This window comes from Carettochelys insculpta, chromosome 16, assembly GCF_033958435.1.
Source record: "Carettochelys insculpta isolate YL-2023 chromosome 16, ASM3395843v1, whole genome shotgun sequence".
NCBI classification, from domain to species: domain Eukaryota; kingdom Metazoa; phylum Chordata; order Testudines; family Carettochelyidae; genus Carettochelys; species Carettochelys insculpta.
In genome coordinates, this window is record NC_134152.1 from 598236 (window position 1) to 620236 (window position 22001).

Consider the following 22001-nt stretch of genomic DNA (forward strand, 5'->3'; position numbering starts at 1 on the left):
CCAGCCCACCACAATTTGCACACATTAGGAAAAGGAGTACAAAAACAAAAAATTAAGGCAGGATACTTGGCACAGAAGAAAAGACACAGAGAACCAACTCAGAGACAAGGGGGATAAGTGATACACTAAAACAAGAAGTCCTGTGGGCACCTTATAGACTAATGGATATTTCGGATGAAGCGAGTCTTTGCCCACAAAAGCTTATGCTCCACAATACCCATTAGACTATAAGGTGCCACAGGACTTATTGTTGTTTTTTGCAGATACAAACCAACACAACTACCATTCTGATAAGTGATATGCTCTACATTAACACATTACAACTGGCTGTGTCCAAATGCAAAGGGCCAGAACTAAATAGGGATATCATCACATGTCACTTTGAGTCCAGTCTGTGTTGTTATTGGAGAAGAGTTGCTTTGTTTTTTAAAAGTTGATTCAGCCAGAAAGTATTTACAGTGGTACCTTACGAACTCTCCAACTGAACTGAGGGTAACTGCAAGACTGGGATTTGGCACTCAAAGCTCGTTTGGACTTTCTACCACAAATCTTTCTGGCTACACCTATACTACAGCAATCTGTTGACAGAAATTACTGTTGGAAGATATCTTGAGACAAAACTTCTGTAGACAGATCGCAGCCAGACAGCAAAACAGCCCCCAGATTCAACAGTACGGCCCCCAGAACCCTGTCAGACAGGGTCCCATGGCCAGCAATCTGTTCTGGGAGCACCAGCAAGGCACGCCCTTAAAGGCCTCACCCACCTCCCCCAACACACTTTCCTTGCCCGTGCTGAGGCTTGCCTGATCGACGGACAGCACAGCTAGAGCAGGGCTCACACGTTTGTTGAGAGACTTTGCTACAAAAGTCTCTAGTGTAGACGTAGCCTTTGACATAGAGAGACCCATATTCTTGCTTCTAAAACAAAATATGATGTATATTCACTACATGCTCCTCTATAACCACTTTTCAATAAAATCTAAGATTGTGGCATCAGAAGTCCTGTCTAATGCAATCAAATATTTGATAGCAGAAGGTTTTCAATATCCTATTTACTGGGAAAAAGAATCTCAGTGCCACATGCATCATCTAGGACAACAGTTCTCAAAGTGTATGTGGGTACCCCAAAGTGGGTCACAGACCCATTTTAATGGGTTTGCCAAGGCCGGCTTAGATTTGCTGAAGCCTGGAGCAAAAACCAAAGCCCCAGGTTTTCAGTCCCAGGTGGCAGAGCTCAAGTTATAAGCCCCATATCTGAAGCCCTGGGGCTTTAGCTTTGACCCCTACTCCCACCCTGCAATTTAGGCCTGATCTGCCTCTGGAGGATGTGTCATAGTTTTTGTTGTCAGAATGGGCTCAAAGTGCAGTGAAGTTTGAGAACCCCAATCTAGGATACATATGAGAAGTTAGGTTCTGCTCATACATCAAATTCCCCCACACAATTCTTTGCATTTTAACAGGAATTTGCCTAATATTTTATAAAATATTATAATCTAAAAGATGTAGCGAGCATGTGTAAATTGCAGAAATTGGAATCATGGTCTCAAAGATCTAAATAAACCCCTGGAATAAAGCAGGTGACTTCAGATGAGGTATATCGGGGTAATTTTGGACTATAGGTAGTTCTAAAGAAACTCAGAAAAATAATACATAAACCCCTCAAATACCTGCCAAAAGCAGTCCACAGATCTGCTACTACTACTCATCCAATAGAACTCCATGCAATACAAAAATCTGTTTAAAGCAGCATGAAGCTGTGGGATTCCAAGAGCTGCAGTAGACAGCTGAACTGATATAAAGAACAGGCACAACACAAAGTTTTTGAAGCTTCATAATGTTCCCCATATGCTGCAGTTGGCCATAGATGTTTAGAATGCAATGGAATGCTTAATGCAATGGAAACAACCAATGCTGTTATTCATTTAAATGCTGAACATACTTCTCCCCTTAGGTACCTCATAAACCGGCATTAGAGATGGAATACCTAAAATTTTCAGGCTTTGAATAAGATGCATTAAACAAAGAAACTTTAGAGCAACAATCTAGCTTCCAAAACAGCCCAAACATATCAGCATGTTGGTTGCATTGCCATACTTACTCTGGTCTGCATAGTTTTTGGTCTTCAGCTCCAGCTGCCGGGTCTGAAATTCAAGATGCTCCACTTGGATCTGCAGATCTTTCTTCTCCTGTTCCAGTGCATCTTCAAACTCTATAAACTTCTATCAGGGAGAAGAAAGGAAGAAAAGAAAGATCAAGGTGAGAAACATGCAGTGCACTATTTCCCTTTTTGCCACCTTTTCTGTCCCCAACAAAAATGGTAAAGTGAAAACAAATACAAGTAACAAATGGGAAGTCAATTTTTAAACGTCAGTACTTCAGATTACAGTATTTCAAAGAGGTAAGAAGGACATGCACCAGAATATGTCAGTTGCAAAAGGGATCAGCAATCTACAGACAGGAGTACAAATGTAACACTAACATAATACGATGAAACTCCACCGACTTCGAAAGCGTTGGTGCCTACTTATGCCGCGCTGAATTTTGATTGTTGCTAATTTCTATTCTACATAATCAGTTCTCATCCCTGTACTTGAACATTTACAATGATTTCAAAAGAACTCTTTGAATAACAAGAGGATAATAAGGTAACTATAACTAAATATAACCATTAAGATAAAAGGAAATCCTAAGAGATTTTACTCAACCCCTGAAACCAAAATGTAAGAGCCTGCAGGGGCAATGTCACAGGAAAGCCGCGTCTACACGTGCACGCTACTTCGAAGTAGCGGCACCAACTTCGAAATAGCGCCCATCACGGCTACACGTGTTGGGTGCTATTTCGAAGTTAACATCGACGTTAGGCGGCGAGACGTCGAAGCCGCTAACCCCATGAGGGGATGGGAATAGCGCCCTACTTCAACGTTCAACATCGAAGTAGGGAACGTGTAGTCGTTGCGTGTCCCACAACATCGAAATTGCGGGGTCCTCCATGGCGGCCATCAGCTGAGGGGTTGAGAGACGCTCTCTCCAGCCCCTGAGCTCAATGGTGGCCATGTGGAGCAGCCCCTTAAAGCTCCCCGCCCCCCGCCTTCCTGTGCAGGAAGCTGAGAGAGCGTGCAGGCAGCAGCAGTAACACGCGGCTAGCCTGCACACTCCTCTGCAGCCACCCACACCCCCAACCGACACGATGGCCGCCCGGCAGCCCCCCCAGCGCCCCCAGGGGACCCCCCCCCCAAGGGGAGCCAGGGCTCACAGCCCAGCAGCCAGGCGGGGAAGCGGCGGCGGGGCCCCTCCTGGACGGAGGCCGAGCTTCGTGACCGGCTGGGGCTCTGTAGCGAGGAGGAGGTGCTCCAGGTAATGGGGAGCAAGAGGAGGAACGCGGATGCGTTCGCTCGGCTGGCCGAGGGCCTGGCCGCCAGGGGTCACCCTGCCCGCACTCCGGATCATGTCCGGAGTAAAGTGAAGGAGCTGCAGCAGGGTTACGCCTGGGCCCGGGATGCGGCCGGCCGATCTGGGGCCGCCCCCATCACTTGCCCCTTTTACAGGGAGCTCAGGGACATCCTGGGCCCCCGGCACACCTCCTCCCCTCCAGCCACTCTTGATACCTCGGTCGAGGAGCCCCAGCAGGCCCCGGAAGCGGAGTCCACCCCGGAGGCAAGCCCCGCACCCCGGGGCACCGGAGGAGGAGGAAAGGGACTCCTCCTCCAGTGACGCTGGCCTGCACATCAGACTCCCATCCAAGAGCTCCAGCCGGGCATCCGCCCCCCGGGTGTCCCCTGACCGTGGGAGTGGACCGTCAGGTATGTACCCCCCCGGTGCACACCCCCAGGGTTGAGGGGCAGGAGTAATAGATATGGCCACGGCCCTCCACATGCCCAGATGACCACGGCCCCAAGGACAGCAGTGGCATATCCCTCACAAGAGTGCATCAGCCCCTGCCCCGCCCCAGCACGACAGTGCCATGCCCCATCCCCGGGGCTGGGGGGAGCGGAACCTCTAGGGTCCCCCGGGGGGAGGGGATGGGACACCCAGCAGCAGCAGCAGCATGTGATGGAGTGGGGGGAGTGCAAATGCGAGACTCAAGCTAGGTATGAGAAACAAGCTGAATAGCTCCCAGTGGCTAAGGATGATCCTGGGGCTACAACTGGCAGGTTACACCTCTGCCCTGAACAAAGAGGACGGAGGAGCTGAGCTGGGTTTGAATCGGGGGCAGCAGTTAGAGGCTAGGGGAAGGGAGAGCTGGAAGGCAGCCAGCCTGAGGAGGGGGAAAGCTACACCCCAGAGGGGCACCCCTCGGGGTCTTCTCCCCAGGACGGGTTGGAAGGACCATCTCTGACTGCTGTACTGTCGCTTCTGGGAGAAACTGGGCATCTGTTGCCTAATAAACCTCCTGTCATACCTGCTGAGTGAGTGAGAGGCACTCCTGCCAGCGGACAGGGTGCAGTGCAGGGGGACCCCTGAACCCCATCACAGCAGCATCTCCCGGGGACGGGGAACCTGCAGCAAAGGGGTGGGGGGACAATGGCCACGGCTCGGGGCCCACACTAACGGCTGTCTCCACTCTTCTTCCCCCCCCCCCCCCCCCCCCCCCCGTGTTCCGCAGCTGCACCATCGGAAGGACCGGAAAGTGCCGGCGAGGCGTCAGTGGTCCCGGAAAGCCCTCCAGGGCCATCACTCCAGGCCAGCCCCTCGGCGGAGCACCGACTGGCCCCACAGCGGGGAAGACGACGGACACAGCACCACCAGCTGCCGGCGACGGACCCCCAGCTGCTGGCCCTGCACTGTCAGCAGCTGGAGGTTGCCGAGCAGCGGCTGCGGGTGGAGGAACGCCGCCTCCACCTGCAGAAGCGGGTGCTGGCCTGGCACCAGGAGGCATGGAAGGCCTACATGCGGACCCTCAACCGCACCGCGGACTCCCTGGCCCCCCAGGCCGTGCCAGCCGCTGCAGCGCCCGCCCTGCCTGCTCCACCCGCTGCTCCAGCCGCTGTGCCGTCCGCTGTCGCACCGCCACCGAGGGCCATTCCGCCGAGGGGGACCTGGGGCCAGCTGACACTCACCGGCCGTGGCTCCCGGGCCGCCCGGCCCCCAGCCAGCCCCGGCCAGGGCTGTGGCCAAGGCGGGGATCCCGGCCGCCCACCCCCAGCGCTGGACTGTAGGGGTGTAGGGCCCAGGACGTGCCCCCCGCTTTGTATATATTCCTCCCAGTTTATTGTTCTTTTCTTGTAAATAGTTTGTATATGTGACCCATTACTTTGCTGATCCTTACCCCCCCAAGTAAATAGTTCTCCCCTTCCTTGTCTTCCCCTTTCATGTTATCCCGATTATTATAATGTATATATATTTATCAGTTTGATTTTCCCCGTACATAGTTTGTCTTGTTCAGAATATTTATAATAATAATAATAATAGTATAAAGAGTTGTAGTAAAGAAAATGTTTGAGTTGACAAACAACTGTCTGCTTTCATTTTTACAAGAAAGGTGGGGGGGGGGTGCTCTGTGGTGTGGGCGTAGGGGCAGGGAGTGTTGTGGAGCATGGGGGGGTGCAGTGGGGGGCCTGCCAGCGTTCACCCTGCGGCCTCATCGAACTGGGCCCGCAGGGCCTCCCGGACCCGGGTCCCTTTGGGGTCCACCTGACGACTGGGGGCAGCGGGTGGCTGCACATCGGCCCTGCCGGCCTCCACAGCCCAGCCCTGAAAGAAGGCATCCCCCTTGCTCTGCACGAGGTTGTGTAGGGCGCTGCACGCACCCACAATCTGGGGGATGTTGGTGGGGCCCGCATCAAGGCGGGTGAGGAGACACCTCCAGTGCCCCTTGAGGCGGCCAAATGTGCGCTCCACCACCTGGCGCGCGTGGCTCAGGCGCTGGTTGAAGCACTCCTGGCTGGCAGACAGATGGCCCACGTACGGGTGCATGAGCCAGGGCCGGAGGGGATATGCCGCATCTGCAATGACGCAGAGGGGCATGGTGGTGTCCCCCACAGGGGTCTCCCACTGGGGGATGTAGGTCCCTGCCTCCAGCCGGCAGCACAGGCCTGAGTTCCGGAATACCCGGGTGTCGTGGGTGCTGCCAGGCCAGCGCACATAAATGTCCAGAAAATGGGCCCGGCTGTCCACCAAGGCCTGGAGGACCACTGAGTGGTAGCCCTTCCTGTTTATGTAGCGTCCTCCACTGTGTTCCGGGGCGCAGATGGGGATGTGGGTCCCATCCAGAGCCCCGAAGCAATTGGGGAAGCCCAGGGTAGCAAAGCCCGCGATGGCGGCATCTGGGTCCCCAAGCCTCACGAGCCTGTGGAGGAGCAGGGCGTTGATGGCGCGGATGACCTGCAGGGGAAGCACATGGGAGAGCACCAATGAGGGGTGTGCAGAATGTGTGTGGCCCTCCCCTGCCAAGGTCCCCCTCCCCGCCCTTCCCTCCCCTGCCAGGGCTGCCTCCCCCTTCCCCCGTGGGTCCTCTTACCTCCATGAGGACAGCCCCGACAGTGGCCTTGACGACCCCAAACTGCTGGCCCACGGATCGCTAGCTGTCTGGAGTGGCCAGCTTCCAGACAGCGATGCCAACCCATTTCTCCACGCTGAGGGCATGCCGCATGGCGGTGTCCTGGTGCCTCAGTGCGGGGGTGAGCCACTGGCATAGCTCCAGAAATGCCTGCCGGCTCATGTGAAAGTTCTGGAGCCAGCGGTCGTCGTCCCACTCTCCGAGCACCAGCCGCTCCCACCAGTCGGTGCTGATGGGGTAGCTCCACAGCCGGCGGCGTGTGCAGTGGGGGGGGCAGCGGGGTGCTGCAGGGTTGGGGGTTGAGTCCTCCTCCCCTGCGGGCAGCTCCTCCTCTGTGGCAAGGAGGTGCTTAGCTGCCTCCTGCATGGCATCGAGCAGGGCGAGCACTGCTCCTGCAGGGGCGGCTGTGTGGACCTCTGGCTGCTGCTGCTGCTGGGGGTCCATGACTGCGTCGCTCGAGGTGTGCGTGCCTATGGCTCTGCAGACCGCGTGCTGTGCAGGCTGCGTGTGTCTGGGAGGGGCCCTTTAAGGGAGTGGCTTGCTGTTGCCCCGGAAGCGCTAGTCCGCCCTGTGACCCTGTCTGCAGCTGTTCCTGGCACCCTTATTTCGACGTGTGCTACTTTGGCGTGTAGACGTTCCCTCACAGTGCCTATTTCGATGTGGTGCTGTGCAACGTCGATGTTGAACTTCGACGTTGCCAGCCCTGGAGGACATGTAGACGTTATTCATCGCAATAGCCTATTTCGATGTCTCTACATCGAAATAAGCTACTTCGATGTAGCGTTCACGTGTAGACGTAGCTGAAAGGTCTGTAGCCACAGGGGGAATTACAAGTGAAGATTTCTGGGCAGACAGACCCAGGGTGCATCCCCCTGCCAGGAAGCACAAACCGCAACCTGTTTCTTCTCCAAGCCTACTCTATTGGTCTACACCACTACATCCTTCTCCTGACTTCTGTGGGGAAACAGCACTGTAGAGCTCTGCAGCAACTGGGATCCTGATGGTCCCACGGGACTTGCTGCCATAAAAAGGGAACAGGTAAAATGTACTTTGCTGCACACAGAACTGACTGGGGCGGGGGGAGAATCAAGAGTGTGGTAACGTGTAAGAAAACACTATTTTAAAAAAAAATTGTTTGAATATTTAAATTTAAGTGGGATAGAAAGAGATTTGAAGCCTATTGTAACAAGAGAAACTATTTTTCCATATTTTAAGCAAGATTTGTTTTATTCTTTTACTGGTAAATACTATGTCTGAATACCATTTTACATATATGTTGTGTGTTTTCTTTCATTTTTGCCCCCTCCATGATGATTTTTCTAGTTTAGAAACGTTAGGAATAAAATCCTTGTCATTCCCTGGTTTTCCTGTACAAATTTCTGGGTGTCTCAGAAGATGTATGTTAGGCTCTGAATGTTTAACAAAGGTTGCTTTCTCCCACATGTCTATTATACCAAATGAAATAGTTTAAAACAAACAAGAAACAAAAAGAGTTTTAGACAGTGTGACTAAATCCCCTTCAAATCTTGACTGACTTGGCTTAAACCCTTGTACTCCAAGTGGAGCATAGGTAATCTACAAGTCTCCTCCACTTCACTCTGTCTTGAGACAAAACTTCTAGCTGACTCCAGGAGTACCCCATATGTTTTTCAATCTCAGTAGATCTCCTCCACATTGACTGAGGTCTTCCTCTTTTGCGCTATCTTGTGGAGTCCACGTGAGAGCTTGATGGACTATGCTGGACAATGGTTTTCTGAGAGCGTAGCCTGGCCATCCCCACTTTCTTCTCAATTTGAACACCAAGTGGTTCTTGTCCTGCTCTGTTCCAAAGCTCCTCATTTGTGACAAAGGATATACCTCAGGCTTCCGTTTATGAATGTCTGCAGCTTGTGATTTGAAGACTTTAGTATGCCAGGTTTTGCATCCATACAAGAGCACATTCTTCAAAATGTTGTTGAAGATCTGCAGTTTCATCTTCGTAGATATTATCTGTGAAAGCCAATAGGGTACAAAGAGTCTTCAATGCAACTGTTGCTTTCCCTATCCTGGCATTGCTATCCTTGTGTTTTCCTCCATCTCTGTCCATAATACTCCCCAAGCAGGTGAACTGCTTCACATCTTCCAGGTCATCCCCTCCCGGCACAACGGTGGTGTTGCTGGACAGGCTGATCCTCATTGTCTTGGTCTTTCCCTTTTTAATGCTCAGTCCAGTCACTGAGGCAGTTTTGTCTACTGTTGCAACTTTTTCTTCTATGCTTTCATGTTGGTATGAAAGGAGGGCAACATCATCAACCAAATCAATGTCCTCTAGCTGTTTGAAAAATGTCCACTGAATGCCCCATTGATGGCTATCTGTCGTCCTGCTCATAATCCAGTCCACTGTGATCAAGAACAGGAAAGCCGGCAATAGGTACCCCTGTCGCATTACTGAGAGTATGTTGAAGGACTCTGTCAAGATGCCACTTTGAACAACTTGGCATGTCAATGGGTTGTACATTGAATGGATCAAGTTAATAATTTTGGATTGGATGCTACAGTGCTGCAGCAGTTTCCACAAAGTGTCTCTATCAGTGCTGCTGAAGGCTTTTTCAAAGTCCATGAAGCGACTGTTCTATGACCCCTCTAAGAGTTGCTATTTGGTCAGTACAAGATCTCTCACTTCTGAAGCCTACCTGTTCTTACCTGAGATATCTATCAATTTGTGTCTTCATTCCCTGCAGGAGAATCCTATTGAGCACTTTTCCTGGAATAGACAGTAACGCAATGCCCCTCCAGTTCTTGCACTCCTTCAGGCTAGGAAGCCTGATAAGGCAGCCATTGTCATGTAACACACCAGCAGAGCTGAGAGAGCAAGAGTGGGAACTTCTACCTCTGTAATAAAAATAAGCTCCCATCCCTATATCATAGTCAGTTACAGCCTTAAACCCTGCAAACATAAACATCAGATAACCACATCAGCTCTGACACCTGTGTTTAGATGTGGGAACCTAGAGAAACCAGTTACAGGGCAACCTTGGCTTTGGCCCCATGAGAATGTTAAAAGTGGCGTTGAGCCAGTATGCGCATACCCAGTAAACAGCTGAGGGACAAAATCGTAAGGTCCTGCCCCTAGATGAGTTTCATTGGGGATTCTCTGCCCCAGGGGTGTCTCAGACTAATTTCCCCCAGCTGGAGCAACATCCACCACGACCCTGAGGCGAGGCACCTTAGGACTGGGACCCCCCACAGCAGAGAAAGGTTGTAAGCATGCCAAAACACCTCTGATCCAGTTATAGGCATTCTTACTGTGCTTTGCTTGCTAATGTGTACCTTGTGAATAATTTGAGTAGCTTGGAGTAGGCAAGCTTAATAAAGTATAGTTAACCCTAATTGGCTCTGTTGAAGCAAATCCCAAAATCCTGTCTATCCCTGGCCTTGTGAGTTGGCAGCCATGTTTCCAATCTTGTGGGATCTCTTCAGTGTCTCAAATTTTCCCAAATAGATTATACATCATCTTGACTGATGTCTCACTACCCGCCTTAATTGCTTCTGGTGGGATGTTTTCTGGACCAGGTGATTTACCACTTTACAGATGGGCAATGGCTTTTCTGACATCTTCTTTTGTAGGTCTGTTGCTGTTAATTTGCAGAGATATATTTGCAGGTGGTAACTCTGGAGGTTCTATATGGGCAGGGTGGGTCAGTAGCTCTTCAAAGTGTTCCTTCCATCTACTGAGCTGCTCTCTTGGGTTCATTAGCACACACACTTCCTTATCCTGTGCTGTCTGATCCACTGTACACTGTAACCCAACTAGCTTCCATGTGATGTCATACAGCTCTTTCCAAGTTTCTACATCCTGCAACTTGTTCCACGTGTTGTGCAAGGTTTTCCATAAAGTTATTCTTGTCCTGTTTTGCAGCCTCTTTAACTTCTCTGTTGGCTTCTGAATACAGTCTCTGAGCTTCAACCTTGGCTGCTCTTGTTTTGCTGTTTTCAATTGCTGTTTTTCTGTCACTTCATTCCTTCACTTTTCTCAGAATTTCTGCTGTGATCCATTCTTTGTGATGCTTTGTTCTCTTTCCCAGTGTTTTATCACAGGTCTCTTTCCAGGCCATTGGTTTGCTCCCAAATTTGTTCCACAGTAGCATCTTCCAGGATGAGGTTTGTCAGAAGTGCATATCTGTTGGACAGCTCCGCTTGGAAACCAGTTTTTGTCTCTAAATACTCTGGCTGCTCTATGTTGAATCTCAGTCCTGGCTTGGTCACTCTTGTGGTATATCTCTTGAGCTTGAACTTGAGTTTTATCATGACCAAATGGCAGTCTGAATCTACATCTGCTCCTCTTCTAGCACAGACGTCCTGCATTGATCTTCAGAAAGAACAGCTGATACAGATGTGATCAATAGGGTTTTCTGACTTGTTGGTCTGCCGAAACCCAAGTGACCTTATGGATCCTTTTGTGTGGAAAAATGTTACCACCCATCACTAATCCATTGAAGGAACAAAAGTCACTGAAGCGCTCTGTTTTCATTCTTGTTATCTAGGCCTTCTTTTCCCATGATCTGTTCTCTGCCTGTATTTATGCTTCCAAGTTTTGCACTGAAGTAGCCCATCGAAATCAAGACATCTTTCTTTGCTTTCTGGGTTCACAACACTTTGTAGTTTCTCATAGAAGTCTGCTTCACATTCCTCAGCTGCTTCATTGCTTGGTGCATAACACTGCACAATCAGCACCTTCTGCATTTTGGTGTAAAATTTGGCTGTGATGATGCATGATGTTACTGCTGTCCACTCCATTAAAGCACCTGATACCTCTCTTGATAACATCAAGCCCACGCTCCCTATGTGTGGTGTGCCCTCATTTCAATGTTCTGAGTAGATGAGGGTTTCACCTGTTGTCAGGTGCAGCTGTCCAGACTGTGTCTAATTTGTCTCACACAAGCCCAAAACTGCAACCTAGTACCGTTTCATCTCCCCTGAAATCTGTGCTGTCTTCCCCGCTTGATACATGGTCCAAACATTCCACGTACCAAACAGGGTTGTTGTCCTGGATGACAGCAGGGTAATCTGTCGGGCAGCTTCCTTTCAGCCTTCCTTAGCACACTTCAGACTCAATCCATGTGGATTGCCAACTTCTCCCAAGACTTGTGCAGTTGTAGATTTCTTTGTAAATGTTTCTGTAACTTTAGTTTTTTTACTGATAGGGTTGTTAACCCTAAGCCAACCCCCATTTTTACCTTGTGGACAGGTGATCCAAATTTGTCTGGTCTCTACCCTTTGATCTGTTCAGTTTGGGTGACCCTTTCAGAAGCTGTAGCTCCCGCTAGCCCAGGTCTCCAGGTCATTGAAACACACAAGTCACCTCACCATGACAAGAAGTGGACCACACTTCACCTCACACTTGCTCAATTATCAATTGCTTGACTGTTGAGATGTCCTCGTTTCACTAGGTCTACAAGACCCCAGAAAATCTCCGAAAAGATACACAGTAAAAGCCATGCTGTCCAGCACTTGGATAACTGGCAAGTTTGGTCAACTGGCCTCTGCTGAGCTAGCTGCCTGGCAACGGCTGCTGGCAGCAGTGGGGCTGGCTGCCCAGGGACAGTGAGGCTGTCCGCCTAGCTCAAATAACCAGTACATTTGATTATCTGGCAGCCCCCGTTCCCAAGGAATGCCAATAATCAAGCATGTACTGTAGGCCCTACATATTTAAGGCCGTGTCTACATTAGCCCCAAACTTCGAAATGGCCATGTAAATGGCCATTTCGAAGTTTACTAATGAAGAGCTGAAATACATATTCAGCGCCTCATTAGCATGCGGGCGGCCGCGGCACTTTGAAATTGATGCGGCTCGCCGCCGCATGGCTCTTCCCGACGGGGATCCTTTTCGAAAGGACCCCGCCTACTTCGAAGTCCCCTTATTCCTATGAGCAGATGGGAATAAGGGGACTTCAAAGTAGGTGGGGTCCTTTTGAAAAGGAGCCCCGTCGGGATGAGCCACGCGGCGGCAAGCCGCATCAATTTCAAAGTGCCGTGGCCACCCGCATGCTAATGAGGCGCTGAATATGTATTTCAGCGCTTCATTAGTAAACTTCGAAATGGCCATTTACATGGCCATTTTGAAGTTTGGGGCTAGTGTAGACATAGCCTAAATGTTTAAAAAACAAAAACAAAAAACAAAACACCAAACAGCCTGTTTTTACAAAATATTTTAGAGCCTTCTGGGTCCTCTACAAGGATAGCACAACACTAACATTATGCCCATTTTGCAGGTCACCTTAAATAAACTGGTTTATTCCCAATGTTTTGTCTTATTTCAGGGAACCTGATTAAAAGGCTAATTCTTTTCAAATATTTAATGAAAGACTGGTGCTTCGCTGTGTCTCTTTATTCAGACACGTCAATTTAGAGCCTCAGAGCAAACACAGAAACAAGAAACTAGCAACTCAATATTAGTATTTATCTTTGTACACGAAGGACTTAACAGATTCCTGCTGCATTTTGGAATGAAAGGAAAGAGAACTCTATTTAAGAGTAAGATTGTGATAAATACCTCCACAGTGGATGAAAGCATCATAGACATGACTTAGGCAAATTTTGCCCCCTGCCCTGCCACACGTAACTGATTGCACATTTTAGCCTACTGAGGCTGCATCTACACTATGAAATAATTTCAAATTTCAAGGCTTTAGCTTGATATTAAAACATGACTGTCTTCACATATAATACTGTTAACTTGTTTTATTGAGCCATAATACCAATTACAAAATATTGATTTTACAGGATGGGTAGACTGTCTATTTCAAATTTAAAATCTTGAATCAAGGCACATGTGGAAGCACCATGTCCTTAATGTGAAATTGTTAGCCTCCAGAAGTGTCCCATATGTATTCCACAAAGCTACGCATCATCACCAATAACCGTGGGCTCAGTGCCCATTGGTGTCTGATGCCTCTCTCACTACTTCCTTCCATCTTTCCACATCCAGTGCAGAGTGTCTTAGTTTCTGTAGACTAGCTCCACTCCAATCTACTATGTCATCTATCCATCCTCTGTGGGGTCTGCCTCTCCTATTCGAGCTGTCCATTATGCCGAATACCAGGGTCTTGATTTTTCGTTCGTTGTTCATTCTGCAAATGTGCCCAAATAGTTGTAGCTTCCATTTTATAACCTTCTGCAGCAGGTTCTCTTTCGGCTGTATCTTTCTATATAATTCCTCATTGGTGACCTTCTGCATCCATCCTATTGTCAGAATCTTCCATAACAACTCCTTTCGAACGCCAACATTCTTCTTTTCGAATCTTTCGTTATCACCCATGTCTCACATCCGTACAACATGCTGCTGAATACACACGTGTTCAGGATACTCAGCTTCATTCTAAGCTAATTGCTTTGCTTTTCCAGATCTTACCCAATCACCTTCAAACTCTCTCTTGCTTTCGCTATTCTAGTCGCTATTTCCTTTTTACAGTCTAGATCATGTTATATTGCTCCCCAGATATGTGAACCTCTCTACATTTTCTAGTTCAATACCATCTACACTGATCTTTCTTCCGATTTCCTTACCTCCAAATACCATTGTTTCTCTTTTATCGATGTTCATAATTAGCCCTTACCATTGCCCTTTTTTGTTTAGCACCTGCACCATTTTTGCTAGCTTCTCCTCACTTTTCTCAATGATAACTATATCATCTGTGAACCTCAAGTTGTTGATCCTTTTCCCGTGCACAGATATCCCTTCTACCTGTTCCTTGATCTTGTCCATCACTCTCTCCAGATGTGCGATGAAGATACTTGGCGATATTGGATCTCCTTGTCTTGTACCTCTATTTGTTTTAAATCAACTTCCCAACTCCCCACATGTTCTCACCGCTCCCTCCACATTGTCATGGATATCCTTCAACAACCATATCAGTCTGTTATCCACTCCATATGACTCCAACACCGCCCAAGTCACTTTCTGATCTATACTGTCAAATGCCTGTTGAAAATGGATGAAGCAAGTGTATACGTTCTTGTTCTTTTGTCGAGCTTTCCCGGCTATCCGTGCTGCTACTGCCACCATCTTTTATCATTTAGTTGTATTGGCATCAGATTTAATTCATATTGTTGTTTGACGGTCAGTACGTCGACACTCATTTGATGAACCCTCCTCCTTCATCCAGGCTTGGGACTGGCATGAAGCTCATAGAGGCTTCATGGGGATGTTACAAAGCTACACAGTGACAGCTAAGTATGTCCACTTCATTGTGCGCTGCTGTCAGGTGTGCAGGAAGAAGGTCAAAGTAAGACCTCAAAGTTTTGATTGAATGTAAATTAAAATTTGAATTGGAATTTAGCGCCCCAGCCCTGCAAATAAAAAGGGCATCCATTATGAAAAAATCCCTTTGTCCATCACATCACACTGCATCGGTAGCCATCACACCACATCAGTAGAAATTACACCACATCGGTAGCAAATTTTGGTAGCCCTATACTGCAATCATGACCACTCAGAGTAGTAATCTGATTAGCACTTCTCAGGCTCGCAAGAGAGTCCCAGCTCGGACCCACCAAGAGATTCCTGATCTCATTGCCATTTGGGGAGACCAATCGGTAGCAAAGAGACTTTGGGCAGCCAAGAGAAACACAGACATCTATGATCAGACGGTGCACGAGATGGCCACCTGAGATTACCCCCAGGACTCTATGCAATGCTGGGTGAAGATTAAAGAATTACATCAGGCCTATCAAAAAGTCCAGGAAGCCAACCAACAGTCAGGGGTGGCTCCACAGACCTGCCGCTATTATCAACAGCTCCACATGCTTATGGGGAATGACCCCACCATGGACCCTGCACTGAATTATGACACTTGTGGAGGCCCTGGTATGGAGTTGGGGAGAGCCTGGAGGAGCAGGGTGGCTCGGAGGAAGAGGGCAATGGAGAGGAGGAAAGAGCAATGAGCAATGGACAGAGGAAGTTGTTCCAGACAGCCCAGAGCTCTTCACCACCAGCCTGGAACCAATCTCCTCCATGGCAGACCCCACCACAGTGTTCCCCTCCACAGCAGTCCCCTCCACACCGGTCACCTCCATGCCAGGCCCTGAGCCCTCTGGAGCAAGCAGTTTGGGTGAGTATTTATTCTGCATGCTAGGAGCAGGTTGGGGGTGGATACAGCTATAGGATTGTGTATAGGTGAAGGTTTGCTAGCCATGCTTCTGTGCCTCTCAGAATAGCATGTTAATGTTTCTTGGGACTGAGTGCTTCTCCTTTTTGGAGAGCTCCTCGAAGGCCTCATCTAGGCACTCTTGTATTTTTTTTCACAAGGTTCTTGGGCAGGCCTGACTTGTTGCAGTTTCCACAGTAGCACACCTTGCCATGCCAAGCAACCAGATAGCGATCTGGTGTCATGGCACTACACAACATTTCAACAAATTTTCCAGGCTTTTGGTCACACAGCAGAAGTAGCTGCTCTTTCTCCATATCTGTTAGTTTTAGAAGGGCGATGTCTTCTTTGGCAACCTGCAGAAGCATGGGAATTTGCATCTTTTTTTAACGTGCTTCCTGCCCCTTTACACTGACCTGCAGCAGCTGGCCCGCACTCCATTCCCCACCCACAATGCAGTTTGCAGGCTCTGCAGTGGTTTTCTCCCACATCTGTCTATCCAACCAGCATTTAATTTTTCATGACTTCCCCATGCCACGCGGCTGCCAGGCTCTGCTGGGCTTTTCCCATCCCATGTCCCCTTCCCGCAGCATTTCTTTTTGTTTTTCAGGACTTCCCCAGTTCCAGGCTCTGCGGTGCTTTTTGCATGCCATGTCCTTTTCCCCCAGCATTTTTTTGCATTTTCCTAGGCCCCCAAGGAGCCACATGGCTGCTGGGCTTTGCTGGGCATTTCCCCTCCCCATCCCCTTTCCACCAGTGTTTCTTTTGATTTTCCAGGACTCCACGGCACCACAGAGCTGCCAGGCTCTACTGGGCGTTTCCCCCTCCATGTCCCTTTCCAAGTACCATTTCTTTTCAGTTTTCAGGAATCCCCCTGCGCCACACGGGGGATTCCTCTACTGTGATTTTCCCCTCCCATGTCCCTTTACTTCCAGCCTTTCTTTGGATATTTTTTTCTTTATGTTACTTTTATTGTACATTGAACCCCCACACGCAGCCATCCATTTGTCACTGCCACAGGACACCCACCTAGGACACCAGGCAGCTGCCCCTGCTTTGCAGACCTTCCCATTCCCACCAAAAGAGGACAATTGCTTATAACTTACCATGTCCACAAAGCAATGTGCTGGATAAGTGATGGCAAGTGAAGCATTGTGAAATGCACGCTTACCGTCCCTTCCTTAATAATCCATGTGTCCTTCAAAAGTACGCTTGCAGTTATAGTACATGCAGAGAGCCATTCTTTGCACTTCAAAGCACACTATGTGATTGTATCTTAATTTTTACCTTCATTTTCCAGACCCAGTCCCTGTCATTCCAGAGAAAACCAAGTGATGTAAGAAATGCAAAGAAGATCTGATCCTGCAGCACGTGGAAAACACAGAAGCAGAGCACAAGAACCCGACAAAGGACACTGCTCAGCAGTATCACAGTACAGCTGAGTGGCGTCAGAGTCAAGCAAACTTTAATGAGCATGCGTGACCTGAAGCAGCAGCAATTGTCAAAAATGAATGAGGCTATGGCAAAGCAGAGTGAGGACATGGCAAAGGAGACTGAGGTTGCAGCAAAATATAGCCGTTACTGAGCAGATGGAGGTCCTGTGGTCCCTGCTTCAGTTGCAGAGGGACTCCCAGCCCAACAGAGCACCAGCTGATACCCGCTGCCTGGAATCCCGAGGGCGCCCACCCTCCGTCATGGCGGTCCCTGAACATGGGGAGGAGGGCAAGGCTACCCTGCCGCTACAGCCTCAAGAGACACTGCAAAAGGCTCTTCAAACACCCTTGAGAAGGCTTCTTTTCCCAGCTGCTGAAACCTCTCCTCCCCCAAAATAAAATCATTCCTTTGAGCTCAGTGTGATTTCTTGTCCTGCAGCAAGGGGTGGTGGTGGTGGGGGACACAAATCAAACTGGGCAGGTGGGAGGGGAGTGTGAGTGCCACTGAAGGTACAGCTGGGCAGTGAAACTCCCTTGTCTGCAGCAGACGCAGGGCTCAGCCAACTGGGCGGGTGGGGGGGAGGGCGAGTACCGCTGAAGGCACAACTGCTCACGGATACTCCTTGGTCCACAGCAGACATTCATCTGAGGGAACCGGGCAGGTGGGGGAGGGGGAGTGCCACTGAAGGCACAGCTGGGCAGTGAAACTCCCTTGTCCACAGCAGACGCAGCTAAGGGAACCAGGCCAGTTGGGGGAGTGGGGGTGCTCAAGGTACAGCTGCTCGCCACATGCTTTTTATTCACTGCAACTTAACCCACTCCCACCAAGTAAGAGTATTCATTCATTACAGCACAGTATGATTTATTGGCACTATGGCAGAAACCTATATAGATAGGATGTGCGCTACACATTAGTCATAAAGCTATTTCTTACAGCATCCCTTATTGCTGCAGCCTGAGTGTGGCTACTGGTGGATGGCAGTGTAGACAGCTGTGAGTAAGCCCTGCCTATTGCCTCCTCTTCAGAACTCCAGACACACACGAAAGTCTCTTGCCTTGATTCACATGTTGTGCAAAATACCACATGCTGTAATAACAGCAGGGACATTAGCTTCACAAATGTCCAAACGGGTCAATAAACATCTGAACCTCACTTTCAAATGTCCAAAGGCATATTCCACAATCATTCAGCACCTGCTCACTCTGTGATTAAAGTTTTCCTTGCTGGGGGCCAGGACTCCTGTGTAGGGTTTCATCAGGCAGGGAAGCAGAAGGTAGGCAGGGGCGCCCAATAGAACAATGGGCATCTCCATGTTGCCCATCTCGATTTTCTGCTCAGGAAAAAAAGTCCCATCTAGGAGGTTTCAGTACCGTACCCAAATTTCGGAATACACGCGCGTCATGAACCCTCCCTGACCAGCCAACGTTGATGTCAGTACAATGACCTTTGGGATCTACCAACCCCTGAATGGCATACCCCTTTCGAGTAATATACTCCAAGGCCAGGTGGGCCAGGGCCATGATAGGGATGTGATGCCATCTATTGCCCCACCGCAGTTAAGAAAGCCCTGGGCAGCAAAGCCATCCACTATGGTCTGTATATCTCCCAGGGTCACAGTCTTCCTGAGGAGACACCTACAGACTGCATGGCTACCTCCGTCACCACGTACCCCACAGTAGATCTGCCCACCCCAAAATGATTTGCCACTGACTTGTAAACGTTGGGGGTTGCAAACTTTCACAGTGCAATTGCCACTTGCTTCTGAACCATTAAAGCCAGACTCATTTTGGCACTGCTATGCTTCAGGGCGGGCACCAGCACATCAGAAAGTTCCATAAAGGTGGACTTGCACATGCAAATGTTCTGCACCCACTGCTGGTCATCCCAGGACTCCAAAACGATGTGATCCCACCAGTGTATGCTGGTCTCTCAAGTTCAAAACCACTGCTCCACTGTCAGCAATGCAGTCACAGCAGCCACCATCTCTGAGTTCTTGGACCGCAGTTGGGAAAATTGCTGTTCCAAACCACCATGCTCATCGTCATCCGCAGCAGCAGCAGCACCAGTAGGATAGCCAAGCATCACTGAGCTTTGGAATTGAAGGAAAAATTGCGTGACAGCTGCTGTGGTTGGTGAAAATATCACAGAATCATAGAAGAGTAGGACTGGAAGGGACGTCGAGAGGCCATCGAGTCCAGCCCCCTGCCCTCATGGAAGGACCAAGCATTTTCTAGACCATCCCTGAAAGCCATCTATCTAACCTCTTCTTAAATAGCTCCAGTGATTGAGATTCTACCACCTCCCTTGGCAATTCGTTCCAGTGTTTGATCACCCTGACAGTTAGGAAATGCATATCTGCGCTATGAATTGGAGCATTTGTGGATCCATGCTTGTGTTGGAATGCTGCAGCAGGAAATGGCGTGATCTCTAGTTCTTTTTTCGCAAAATTAGTGGTGAAGTGAATTCTGGGATATTGCTTGGAATTCTGGGATTCCAACATGAAACACCCACAAGCAACTGGAGCTAAGGCACTGTAGGATAGGTACCCACAATGCAGTGCTCATGCTATCGAACTTACAGGGGCAATGGGGATGCAGAGATTTGACACGGAAAAAAGGTGGGTTGAATTTCAAGAAGTTGTGTGGATACTTTATTTGAATTCATAATATCGAGGTTAACTATTCAAATTTATTATATATCAAATTTATCTCATAGTGTAAACACAGCATCAGTCTCCAAAAGGCTGCTCTTTCTACCAGGCTGCTAAACTGACTTTTCATGATGATACTGCTGCTTCATCTGATTTCTCACTTTGTGCATTGTGGGGTCTGAATGGCTGAGAGGGAATAAGATCCTAGGTCCAGAGAGAGAGGTTGAAAAAAACAGCTCAAGCAGGCTGTTGAAGGGAAGTGTTACAAATTTAGCCTTTCCCAGTAAAACATATTCTTTACTGTGGTTTCTGCTTACTAAGCACCCCATCCTCTCCTTTGATGCTACCTAGGTCACAAGAATTCTCTTTAGAGGTCTCAAGTGACAGCTTTTGATATCAGATGACATTATACTGTGTTCAGGGAAGATCATTAATATCCACAAAACACTTGGAATAGAAAACTCAATTACTTTTCAATATGTTCAGATCACAAAGTACAACTAAGCAGCGCCAGCTGTTGGTCAAAAACAATTACTTCTGGCACACCTGCTCCCCTCTGAACAACAGCCCCTTACCAAGGAGACAGTGAACACATTAAATCATACAAATCACTCAGGGAACAGTAAAAGAAAAGTCCTACTGCATGTATGCTACCTCTCTCTCTCTCTCTCTCTCTATCCCATAACCCCTTTTGAGGGTTGTTGGGGCACCGCAGATGACTTCCTGATCAACTCACTCCACCTCATCCTGTCCTGTGCAGCTCTCTGTAACTTGCTCACTTTCAGGTTTGTCCACTCTTTGATGTTATCTTCCCATCTCTTCTTTTGCCTGCCTTTCCTTCTACCACCAGGTACTGTGCCTTGCAAGATGGTCTTTGAAAGGCCTGATGATCGGATGACGTGGCCATACCATCTGAGCTTCCGCTTCTGCACCACAGTGAGCAGGTCGTCATGTGGGCCTATGACATGCCTGATCCTATGTCGTACTTCTTCGTTCGTGACATGCTCAATATAAGAGATGCCCAAAAGCCTCCTATAGCATCTCATCTCCATGCTTTGGATCTTTTTCTGCAATTCTGCTGTAAGGGTCCACATTTCACAAGCATACAAGAACACTGAGATGACCAGTGAGCACATCAATCTTACTTTCGATCTCAGACTGATGTTCTTGACCATGCAGATGGGTCTAAGTTTTGTAAGCATTGCTGTTGTTTGCGCTATTCTGGAGAGGACTTCTGGTCTGGACCCCTCATCTGATACAATTGCACCTAAGTACTTGAAGCTGGACACACATTGAAGAGCTTGTCCATTCACCATTATATCCCTACTGATGCCATTGCTGTTATTGGTCATCAGTTTTATCTTTTCTGCATTTATCTCCATTCCATAGGCTTTCGAGGTGGCATCCAGCCATTCTACCAAGCTGGCAAGTTCCTCTTCTCCTCCAGCTAATCCGTCTATATCGTCAGCGAAGCGAAGGTTGGTGATTATTCTGCCCCCTCTGCTGACAGTTCCTTCATGGTCTTCCAAGGCATCAATCATGATGCACTCCAGAAAGATGTTGAAAAGCGTGGGGGAGAGCAGACAACCCTGACGGACGCCACTGTCGTTCTGAACCAGCTTCCAATGGTACCGTTGTGGAAAACCGCACTGGTGGCATTGTCATACAGGTGTTCAACAACTCGGACAAGGTTGGGGCTGATGTTGTACTTTCTCATGGTGGCCCATAATGCTGCCTGCCAAACTCTGTCAAAGGCCTTTTTGAAGTCCTATTCGTAGCATGGACGGAAACACTGGTCCTCATCCATCTCCTCTCTCTCACATCTGGCTCCAAGTGCCACACCCCGGGCAACGGTCTCAGCTGGCCAGCTAAACAATGTGTGGGGGTGGTGTTAACACGGCATCACTGGGCGAATGTCTTCCATGTAGAAGTCACCAGCCAGGGCGGAGTGGCTTCAAGATAAGCTCAATGGCCACGTGTTCAGGACCAAGGCAAGCCACAAAGTTACTGTGGAATTTTGGCTGTGGTCAACAGCCTGAAGAGGGATGGGCTCCATCAGGCTATCTTGCCCATGACACACCACATGCTGACATCTACCACTACCCAAGTAAGCTACCTACTGCTAACATTAACTAGGGCAAAATACAGAGTGGATAAAAATTTACTGTTTATCAGCTTTTAAAAATTTAAAAAAAATAATACTATGCACAGCAGCACTTCATTAGTAAACTCCCAACACTCTAATTACCATCCTTCCTTCGAAGGAAGGTGGTAGTGTAGAGACAGCCAGAGAGTA

General features: G+C 48.8%; 1 protein-coding gene across 18 annotated transcripts in view; it reads right to left on the reverse strand.

Moving 5' to 3' along the window:
• The window catches only part of MAPK8IP3 (mitogen-activated protein kinase 8 interacting protein 3), a 144555-nt gene that overhangs the window by 116875 nt on the left and 5679 nt on the right, over window positions 1-22001 (reverse strand). For all 18 annotated transcript variants that reach the window (XM_075011203.1, XM_075011198.1, XM_075011210.1 and 15 more), the window contains one exon: window positions 2099-2219. In XM_075011203.1, the coding sequence (XP_074867304.1) occupies window positions 2099-2219 (121 nt within the window). Of the gene's footprint in view, window positions 1-2098; window positions 2220-22001 lie in introns of those variants that run through there.